At 43.5% G+C, this 11,471-nt stretch overlaps 1 protein-coding gene across 1 annotated transcript in view; it reads right to left on the reverse strand.

The window, feature by feature from the left end:
- Armh3 (armadillo like helical domain containing 3) overlaps nt 1–11,471 on the reverse strand; it is a 181,922-nt gene that overhangs the window by 158,568 nt on the left and 11,883 nt on the right. Inside the window, exon 2 of the mRNA XM_021151523.2 lies at nt 1,630–1,742. Coding sequence (XP_021007182.1) covers nt 1,630–1,731 — 102 coding nt within the window. The 5' untranslated portion in view covers nt 1,732–1,742. The remainder of the gene's footprint in view (nt 1–1,629; nt 1,743–11,471) is intronic.

The raw sequence follows: 11,471 nt of genomic DNA on the forward strand, positions 1-11,471 counted from the left end.
AGGGAGGGAGGGAGGGAGGGAGGGAGGGAGAGAGAGAGGGAGGAAGGAAGGAAGGAAGGAAGGAAGGAAGGAAGGAAGGAAGGAAGGAAGGAAAGAAGGAAGGAAAATAATCATAAAAAATGAGTCACGAGGGCTGGAGAGATGGCTCAGTGGTTAAGAGCACTGACTGCTCTTCCAGAGGTCCTGAGTTCAAATCCCAACAACCACATAGTGGCTCACAACCATCTGTAATGGGATCTGACGCCCTTTTTTGGTGTGTCTGAAGACAGCTACAAGTGGCCTCATATAAATAAAATAAATCTTTTTTAAAAATGAGTCACAAGACTGAAGAGACAGCTTAGTTAAAGCCACTTGCTGCTCTTCCAGAGGACCAGGGTTTCAGTCCAAACACCGACATCAGGTGTCTAACAAGCACATGTAACTCCAGCTCCACAGTATCAGACTCTGATTCCCTCTTCTGACATTTTGTCAAGACAGGGTTTCTCTGTGTAGCCCTGGCTGTCCTGGAACTCACTCTATAGACCAATCAGGATGGCCTCGAACTCCTAGGAATCTGAGCTTGCCTCTCTGCCTCCTGCGTGCTGGAATTGAAGGCATGTACCCCCACCACCACCCAACTGACAAACCTTTTTAAAAGGAGAAAAGTTGGGTCAGCAGGACAGCTCAGACAGTATAGGTTCAAAACCCTGGTGACCTGAGTTCAACCCCTGGGACCCACAAAGGTGAAAAGACAGAATGTACTTCCACAATCTTGTCCTCTGACCTCCACACATACTCCATGGAAATAATAAATAAAGAATATTTCTTAAAGATATCTGGGGAGCTGAAAAGATATCTCAGAGATTAACAGCAAGTTTCGCTCTTGCAGAGAACGCCATAGTTTGGTTCCCAGCACCCTTATGGCAGCTCACAATCATTGCCCTGAGCTGCGCTCCTAGCAAAGCAGTAGCCGTTTTGTTCCATGCCTTCCAGTCACTGACACAGAAGAATAGCTTGACTCAGAGCAGGGTCAAGCTGCCCACATACCCTGGTATACTCTGGAGCATGTTACTATTAGTTTTCTTAAAACTTCCCCACTGAAGCCTTCTCTCAGGGCCAAGTGGGACAGAGGTAACTTCAGTTCCAGGGGATCTGACCCCTCCCACAGGCACACGTGCAATATAAGGAACGCACCAATGTAAGTAAAATTAAATAAATTCCATTTTTAAAAAAGGTCATCGAAGAGTCGAGGTTAGGTATGGTGGTTCATGCCTATAATTGCAGCACTCCAGGCAATGTGGCTGGAGGATCACTGAGTGTGACGACAGCTTGATCTACACAGTGAGTTCCAGGCCAGCCTGAACTATACAGCAAGACTCTTGCTAAACACAAAGGACCAGCCAGGTGACTCTGAGTAGAAGAACCAAGCCTGACGGTCTGAGTTCAGCCTCAGAACCTAAACAGTGGGAGGCTGTTGCAAGTTGTTCTTTGACTGCACACATGCACTGTGGCTTGTCTTCTTCTGTACTTGTTCAAACACATATATGTGTACATACATAGAGATAAATTAAACACAACTTTAATTTTTCTTTTTTTAAAGAAACAGAAAACCAATCTAGCTGTGCAGGACAGCGGGGCCCCAGGCCTTACCATGAAAATCTCATCATACATCAGCACCACTTTTTCCTTTAGAGGTTTTTTTGAGGCTGAAGATTTCCGGAGCAAGCCTCCCCGTTTCTCTACTTGTGCCATGGCTAGAGAACCTGTGGGGTAAGGTGAGACACATTTTAGGACAGTGTAAATGTGACACCATAACAGAAGAAATACGTCGGGATGCATTTGTTCCAACCCACAGAGAATATACCTAATGCAGACACCAACTCCAGGTGGTAATGATGTCTACGGCAATAGATTTGTCAACTGTAACAAATACAGAATGGGACAAGTTGCAGACGTGCAAAACTACAGAATTTATGGACTACCACACCTTTCTCTCAATTTTACTACGAGCCAAAATGCCTGTAAAAAACAAAACTCAGCCGGGCGGTGGTGGCACACGCCTTTAATCCCAGAGGCAGAGGCAGGTGGATTTCTGAGTTCGAGGCCAGCCTGGTCTACAAAGTGAGTTCCAGGACAGCCAGGACTATACAGAGAAACCCTGTCTCGAAAAAACAAAAAAAAAAAAAAAAAAAAAACTCATTTAAAAAACAAATTGGAGCATTGAAATATTGGTGGTTCGTGCCTGTAAACTGGGAGGCAGAGGGAAAGACAAGATGATTAAAGGTTCAGGGTCATCCTTAGCTGTAGAGAGTTCAAGGCCAGTCTGAGCTATCAGAAACACTGTCTAAAGGAGCTGGAGAGATGGCTGTGAGTTCAATTCTCAGAAACCACATGGTGGCTCACAACCATCTATAATGTGGTCTGATGCCCTCTTCTGGCATGCAGGTGTACATGTGCCTAAAGTACTCAAATACATAAAATAAATTAATAAATCTTTTTTGTTTGCTTATTTTGTTTTTTCAAGACAGGGTTTCTCTGTGTAGCCCTGGCTGTCCTAGAACTCACTCTGTAAACCAGGCTGGCCTGGAACTCAGAAATCCGCCTGCCTCTGCCTCTGGGATTAAAGGCGTGTGCCACCACACCCGGTTTAATAAATCTTAAAAGAAAAAAAAAAAATGGAAGGAGAGAAGGGAGAGAGGGAGGGAGCGTGAACAGGCAGACAGGCGGGGCCAGGGCCAGACACTTTAGGATACTACAGAATCTACTGAAATATCATTCAATGGGAATTTTTTTACGAAGAAGAAATGATAAATAATGGCTATAGATCTTATTCATTAGTCCCCTCCCCAGATCATGTAATATCAAGACTTAAAATATTAATTGCCCTATAGCACAATATATTTTAAATCCATAAAAAGTGCCAGTGGCTGAAGCTTAGGGCTGATCTAAAAGCAAACAGGAAAGCATAGTAGCTCCACCTAGAAGAAGTCTGGCCACACACATATCAGAGGAGGAAAGAAGGCAGGCTGCGGAGCTCGCAGTGCCCACAGAACAATGGTGAAGTTAAATTTCAAATATTGATCCCGCTGAGGACCATTAGGGCAGGAAGTCCACTACAGACTCATGTGCTCCATCGATCAGGTCCTCACCACTGCAGGGCACTTGCCCTTCACTGCCTCATAAATCACACTGCACTTGACTGTCTTCACAAGTCCTCGGAAAGAGACTACAGGCAGAAAACAGAAGTTAAGAAGCCAAAAATAAATATGATTTCAAAATAATAGTAATATGCTACTTTCAAACTTAACTGTATACATTTAGAATACTATTGTAGATCAAACTTAAACTTATTTTTTGGTCCTATAGAAAAGCAGTTCTAGAATCCTTACATCTTCAAGGAACTCTCCATTCTTTTCCAACTGAGACTTAAAATCCCACAGGTCTCCAGTGCATATTTACATACATCCCTCCCTCATTTGTTTTCTTATTAGCCAAGTTCCAGCTCTCTTAAATCCTGAGCTCTATGTATGAAATCTAGGCCCATACAAGACAAACAGGAGAACACTAGGGAAAGGTCTGATTTTACCTCTAGATAAACTCAAAGACATTGAACTCATTTTATAAAATTAATTTTGAAAATATACACTACCTCTCAAATCAAAACCAAAATTTTACTTAAATACAAGAGATACGCCGGGCGTGGTGGCGCATGCCTTTAATCCCAGCACTCGGGAGGCAGAGGCAGGCGGATTTCTGAGTTCGAGGCCAGCCTGGTCTACAGAGTGAACTCCAGGACAGCCAGGACTACACAGAGAAACCCTGTCTTGAAAAAAAAAAAAAACCAAAACAACTAAACAAACAAAAAAAAAGAGATACACCCAATAGTACAAAAGATTCTTAGATATCATCTTTCCCTGATACATACAGCCAAAAAGGGAGAGTCCCACCTCTGACCATGTACCAAGCACAGATAACTTCTCCAAACAGGTATTAAACACCTTTATCCTAAGAACTACATCATATACTTCTCTTAGAAACACTTGGTTCATGGGAATGCTCAGCAGAAGGTTGTTTACCAATTCTGAAATGGGAAGGAATACTTCTCAAAAAAAGTGCACACTTGCAGTCCAGATCAGCCTGAGATACACAAAGAAGTTCCAGGATAGCCTAACAGGTGACATGGCTCAGTGGGTAAAGACACTGCCAAACCTGAAGACCTTAATCCATATTTCAGGAACCTACAAGGTACAAGGAGAGAACCAACCACCCAGTTGTCCTCTGACCTCCGCTTGTATGCCGTGGGTCACATGCACCCACACAAAGACATAACTGTAATAAAAATATTTACACTTTGACCAGATGTGATGGTTTGCATCTCTAATCGTACCTCTCAGAAGCTGAGACAGGAGGACCATTAAAAGTTCAAGGTAGGGGACTGGAGCGATGGCTCACTGGTTAAAAGCACTGACTGCTCTTCCAGAGGTCCTGAGTTTAATTCCCAGCAACCACATGATGGCTCACAACTATCTGTAATGGGATCCGATGACCTCTTCTGGTGTGTCTGAAGACAGCTACCATGTACTCAAATAAATAATAAATAAATAAAACTTTAAAAATAAATCAATAAATTTTAAAAATAAAATTCAACGCCAGCAAACAAAATAAAACAAAACCCCCAAGTGTGGAGAGCTTTTGGTGCCACTTATAACAATTTGCTGCTTATAGAAATTTGGTCAAGGCCTTGTGACTGGGCTCTGGAGGAAGAAGTAGGCTCTGATGAGAATCTTCACATTTGGACTGCTGCAAGGATCAAGGTGAACCCATCCAAGAAGGTGTGGCTTCCCTCTGGTCCTGGTGACCCTGCGAAGCCCCAGACCCAGTGGCTCAGGGACTTTGCTTCCTGCTTTGTTTGATTTCTACCTGGTGTGATCTCTTTGTTCTCTGCCTTGTTTAATCTCTTTGTCTTTGATGTGAGAACTGACCCTATTCTCTGCTAGGACCTAGAATGGTGTAAAAGCTGGCTGGAAATTGAAGCCGCTTCAGCCTCAGCACTGGCTGGAGTCATGCTATAATGTTTGTCTAACTGTCTTTCTTCTCAAGCCTCACTCCTGGGCTCGAGACTCTGTAGACTGACTGAGCTGGCTTGGTCACCCAAGCACAGCGATACACACTTGGAATTCCAATACTAGAGAGATAGAGACAGAAAAACAAGAACTCATGCTCACTCTCCGTAACATAAGTTAAAGGCCAGCCTGGCACACACAGGCTCTGAGTTTAATAGTACCAACCACAATAAAAAGTCCTAGGTCAGACCTAAAATTTTAGTTAAGGCTTATTTCTATTATTTTACCAATTTCTATTATAATCTAGAAAAAACTGACAAGAAAATCAAAACAGAAGACTCAGACATTTTCCACTATATTGATCATGGCTTTGTCTTAAAACATGAAATACGAGCCGGGCGTGGTGGCACATGCCTTTAATCCCAGCAGAGGCAGGCGGATTTCTGAGTTCGAGGCCAGCCTGGTCTACAAAGTGAGTTCCAGGACAGCCAGGGCTACACAGAGTAACCCTGTCTCAGAAAAAAACAAAAACAAAAACAAACCATGAAATACAGTTGCTGCTACAGGCTGTCAAGAGGAAGACGTCCTTATCTTGGAAAAATAAATTGGAAATCAAGAGAGTCCTGTTAAATAAACTGCACACAATGCACTTCCGTGTGCACTGGATCTAGAACTGGCATGTGCTCAGCTTTCGTAAGCTCATTAGCAGGACGTCAAGGACCACAAGTCCCTAAGATACAAAAATCACGTTTACAAACATCTCCCTATGAGGATCTACACTTGGATTACAGCTAATCAATGTCCACTCCAGATCCAATAAACTCTCTACTTTAGGATCAATACTTTCTAATAAGCAAAAGGGAATAGAAGAGGAGGGAAATAATCCTGATCCCAGCTACCAAGTTTCCAAGTGAACCGCGCCCACCACTCTCCTTCCATGTGACGGGAGAGTGAACACAGCACAGGCCTCAGCTCACTAGTCTGTCGCCACCACAGAGCTTGCTGGGACTGCCACCCAAACTGCCTGGAAAGTAACTTGAAACTGAGAACATAAAGCCTCCCACTCCGGCCAGTACTCAGTACTCAGCACTCAGTACTCCCACCCATGGAAGTCAGCAAATTAGGGTTTCTGGGGCCAGAGACTATAAGAAGTATAAACTTCTCATAGGGTTTTCTTTGGGTCTCAGAAATAAAAATTGAAATTAAACTTAAAATAACGTACCTTGCGGTTGAAGAGATGGCTCATTAGGAGCACTGCCTGTTCTTCCAGAGGACCCAGGTTCAATTCCCAGCACCCACGTGGCACTCACAACTGTCTGTAACTCCAGTCTCAAAGGATCCTATGTCCTTTTCTGGATTCCTCAGGCACCAGGCACACACATGGTTCAGAGACAGACAGACATTTTTAATTTTAAAAAAGTATCTTAGGGCCAGAGACACAACGTGGTAGAAGGCATCAGTTCCAAGTGACCTTGAGGCCAATCCAGGCTACGTGAAACCATGATTAAACCCGATCCTACCACCACCCCCCAGAAGGAAAATTTCATCTGAGGAAACAAAACACCTGCTATAACCAACTGTGAAGGAAAGTGCCCTAAAACACTTCAATCAAATACTAGAAAAGGAAAAGTGAAAGTGAAATCCTTTCCAGTGAGTGAGGAGGGCAGTGGCTGACTGGCAGATACTGGCCTTGCCTGGTGTGTGGGAAGCCCTGGGCTCCATCCATAGCACCACAAACACTAAATAAAAGTAAATAAATAAACAGGAAAGGAGGAGATTCAGTAGAAGTAAATGCTGAGAAAAGTTCAGAAAGTAAAATACAAGCACAAAGAAGTCAGTCACTTATTCATTCAACAAATACATAGTGAGGGCTGGAGATGCCTCAGCAGGTAAGAGCACTGACTGCTCTTACAAAGGTCCTGAGTTCAAGTCCCAGCAACCACATGGTGTGTCTGAAGACAGCTACAGTGTACTTATGTAGAATAATAAATAAATCAAATATATATATACATATGTATATATATGTATATATGTGTGTATATATATACATATGTATATATATGTATATCTATGTGTGTGTATATACATATGTATATATATATGTGTATATATATACATATGTATATATATACATATATGTGTGTGTGTGTGTGTGTGTGTGTATATATATATATATATATATATAGTGAGCATTCTTTAGGTGACCAGGCACCAGGATGCAACAAAATACAGAATAAAAAAGATACCTGAGGATAGAATTTTCATCCCAGGAGATGAAAAAATTAAGATGAGACATCTCCAAGTGCCTTGAAGACAAACTGCCTAAGGGGGCCACTTTAGGAGATTAGAGAAGATCTCAATGAGAAAGTGACACTAGGTGTGATGGTTTGAATAGGTTTGACCCCATAGATTCAAGTGTTTGAATGTGTGGCCATCGGGAGTGGCACTAGTAGGAAGATGTGGCCTTCTTGAAGGAAATGTGTCTAAGTTTAGATGAGCTTTGAGGTCTCCTATGCGCAGGCTCCAGTGCCTGCCTGTAGAAGACAGTCTCTTCCTGGCTGCCTTGGGGTTAAGATGTAGAATTCTTGGCTCCTCCAGCATTATAGTGTGCCTGAACCTCTGAAACTGTAAGCCAGCCCTACTAAATGTTTACTTTGTAGGAGTAGCCTTGATCATGGTGTCTCTTCACAGCAATTAAACCCTAAATAAGGGGCTGGTGAGATGGCTCAGTGGTTAAGAGCACCAACTGCTCTTCTGAAGGTCCGGAGTTCAAATCCTAGCAACCACATGGTGGCTCACAACCATCCGTAACGAGATCTGACGCCCTCTTCTGGAGTGTCTGAAGACAGCTACAGTGTACTTACATATAATCAATAAATAAATCTTTAAAAAAAAAAAACAAGCCGGGCGTGGTGGCGCACGCCTTTAATCCCAGCACTCGGGAGGCAGAGGCAGGCGGATTTCTGAGTTCGAGGCCAGCCTGGTCTACAAAATGAGTGCCAGGACAGCCAGGGCTACACAGAGAAACCCTGTCTCGAAAAACCAAAAAAAAAAAAAAAAACAAAAACCCTAAATAAGACACTAGACTTAAATAACAGGAGGAAACCAGCCTCCTGAACCTTGGGGAAAGTGTTGAAGACGGAGAGAAGGTCAGTACAATAACCCGAGGTCTGAGCACACAATGCACACGCTCAGACAGAAACACCAGACGCCCCCATTGGGTGACCCCTTCTTGAAAAGCTTCTGTAAAGTTCCGTGCAGGGGTTGTGTCGTCTTGTATTTCTAAGTTGTGTTTAGGTTTGGTTTGTTTTAGGGAGGGCCTTTCACATTACAGACAAGTGCTCCACCACTGAGTTATAGTCCTAGCCCTTGCTTTTCAAATATATAGAGAACTCAAGACACGGCAAAGCTGCTCAATAGGACAAGATGCAATCTGGGATCACAGGAACGGGTTCCTGCAAGCTGTTCTCTGATCTCTGCATGTGCGCCTCAGCACACATAAAGAAACACACACTCACACAATAAATGCGATAATTTGTAACAAGTTTTAAGGGAGCTGGGGAAACTGCTCAGTCATTAGAAGAGCTTGCTGCTCTTGCAGAGTTTGATGTCTAGAACTCAAACAGGAGGCTCCCAACAGCCTACAAGTCTAGTTCCAGGACATCGTATGCTGCCTTCTGGCCCACACTCTTTGGCCTCAGCAAGCAAGTAACTACTCATGTGTGCACATATATACTCATGGACACACTTACACATAATAAATATTTAAAATTCTTTTTAAAAAGAGTATTGAAATATTTATCAGGCTTAAGAGATGGCTCAGCCATAAGAACTGATGCTGCTCTTGCAGAGGTCCTGAGATTGGGTTCCAGCACCCAAACTGCACTTGGAGGAGGAATGAACCGAGACCCTTCATTCACATGAACACACAAGCATACATATAATATAAAAAACTATCTAGGCAATGGTGTCTTGTACCTTTAATCCCAGCACTTGGAAGGCAGAGGTAGGAGGATTTCTGAGTTCGAGGTCACCCTGGTCTACAAAGTGAGTTCCAGGACAGCCAGGGCTATATAGAAAAACCCTGTCTCGAAAAAAAAAAAAAAAGAAGAATGCGTTCCAAGACAATCAAGGCTACACAGAGAATTCCTGTCTCGAATAATTATTATTAAAAAGTATCTCAGAAAATGGAAAAATTATACTACAGTCATACAATTTAATACACAGAAATTTAAAAGACATTAATAATACATGAAACGTGGGGGTTAAAGAGATGGCCAGTGGACTTCTAGAGGACCCTGGAACAAATTCCAGCAACCACACGGCAGCTCACAACTGTCTGAAACTCCATTTCCAGGGCATCTGGCACCCTTACACAGGCATATATACATTCAAGCAAAACACCAACGCATATAAAATAAAAATAAATAAATCAGCCAGGGTTGGGAAGAATGATGTCACAAGCCTTTAATTCCAGGACTGGAGAGGCAGAGACAGTCAGATCTCTGACTTTGAGGTCAGCCAGGGATCACTACAGAGTGAATTCCAGGACAACTTGGGCTATACAGAGAAACCCTGTCTCAAAACAAACAAACAAACAAACAAACAAACCAAAAAAAAAAAAACACAAAAAACAAACAAGTAAAAAGTGGTTCATGAAACAGCAGTTAACGTTCACAGAAATGCTACATAGAAGAGTACAGCCTGCTGATCCCATTTCTGTAAGATCAAAAGACAAAACTCATCTACAGTGACAGAGCTGGGACAGCAGCAGGGAGACAGTAGCAAGGAACCACAAGAAAACCTTCTGAGGTACCAGGAATGCGTCACTCTGGTGTCAGTAAGGGTTAAGCAAAATTTTGGGGGGTTAGAGGGGTTGAGACAGGGTTTCTCTATGTAGCCCTGGCTGTCCTGGAACTCACTCTGTAGACCAGGCTGGCCTCGAACTCAGAGATCCACCTGCCTCTGCCTCCCGAGTGCTGGGACTAAAGGCAGGGGTGCGCCACCACGCCCGGCTGCAACAAGTACTCTTAACCACTGAGCCATCTCTCCAGTCCCTTGTAGACATTACTTAAAAGATGACATCACAGCCGGGCGTGGTGGCACACGCCTTTAATCCCAGCACTTGGGAGGCAGAGGCAGGCGGATATCTGAGTTTGAGGCCAGCCTGGTCTACAGAGTGAGTTCCAGGACAGCCAGAGCTACACAGAGAAACCCTGTCTCAAAAAAAAAAAAAAAAAAAAAAGAAAAGAAAAGAAAAAAAAAGATTACATCACACTAACTTATTTTTTAAGTCAGGATCTCTTACAGCCCAGGCTAACTCAAACTGTGGGTAACTATGAACTGCTAATCCTCCTGCTTCCATCACGCAGGTGCTGAGATGACAAGCATGCACCACTATGCCCAATTTTATGCACGTTTTAGGTTGCCTTTTGTTGATGTGAAAAAGACTATGACCAAAAGCATCTTGGGAAGGAAAGAGTTTATATCAGCCTACAGCTTATAGTTCATCATTAAGTCAGGGCACAAACTCAAGGCAGGAACCTAGAGGCAGGAGTTGAAGCAGGGATCATGAAAGAACAATACTCATTAACAGGCTCCCATGGCTTCTTAGCCTACTTTGTTATAGCACCTGGGACATCTGCCCAGGATAGTAGAGACCACAGTGGATTGGGCCTTTCCACACCAATCATCAATCAAGAAAGTGTCCCCTAGACTTGCCTACAGGCCGATCTGAAGGAAGCATTCTATCAGTTGAAGTCCCGTCTTCTCAGATGAGCCTAGCTTGTGTCAAGTTGGAAACAAAACAAACAAACAAACAAACTGCTGCAATGTTAATTGAGGAAATTTAGTCCTCTGGGCATAATTATCCACCAAACTTGATTATAAATGGAAAGACATTGTCTTAGGGTTACTATCACTGTAATGAAACTCTATGGCCAAAAGCAACTTGGAGAGGAAAGGGTTTATTTGGCTTACACTGCACAGTCCATCATTGAGGAAGTCAGGACAGGAACTCAAGCAGAACAGAAACCTGCATCAGGAGCTGATGCAGAGGCCACAGTGGGAACCTGCTTACTGGCTTGTTTCACATGGCTTGCTCAGCCTGCTTTCTTATAAAACCCAGGACCACCAGCCCAAGGATGGCACCACCCACAATGGCTGGGTCCTCTCCAAAGAATCACTAATTAAGAAAATAGCCTACAGGTGGGCATGGGGGCACACACCATTAATTCCAGCTCTGGAAAGGCAGAGCCAGTTGGATCTCTGTGAGTTCCAGGCCAGCCCGGTCTGGGTTCCAGGACAACCAGGCTACACAGAGAAACCCTGTCTTGGAGGAGAGGGGAGTGAGAGTGGGGGGAGAGAAACGAAGGAAGGAAGGAAGGAAGGAAGGAAGGAAGGAAGGAAGGAAGGAAGGAAGGAAGGAAG

The sequence above is a fragment of the Mus caroli genome, chromosome 19, assembly GCF_900094665.2.
Source record: "Mus caroli chromosome 19, CAROLI_EIJ_v1.1, whole genome shotgun sequence".
Classification (NCBI taxonomy): domain Eukaryota; kingdom Metazoa; phylum Chordata; class Mammalia; order Rodentia; family Muridae; genus Mus; species Mus caroli.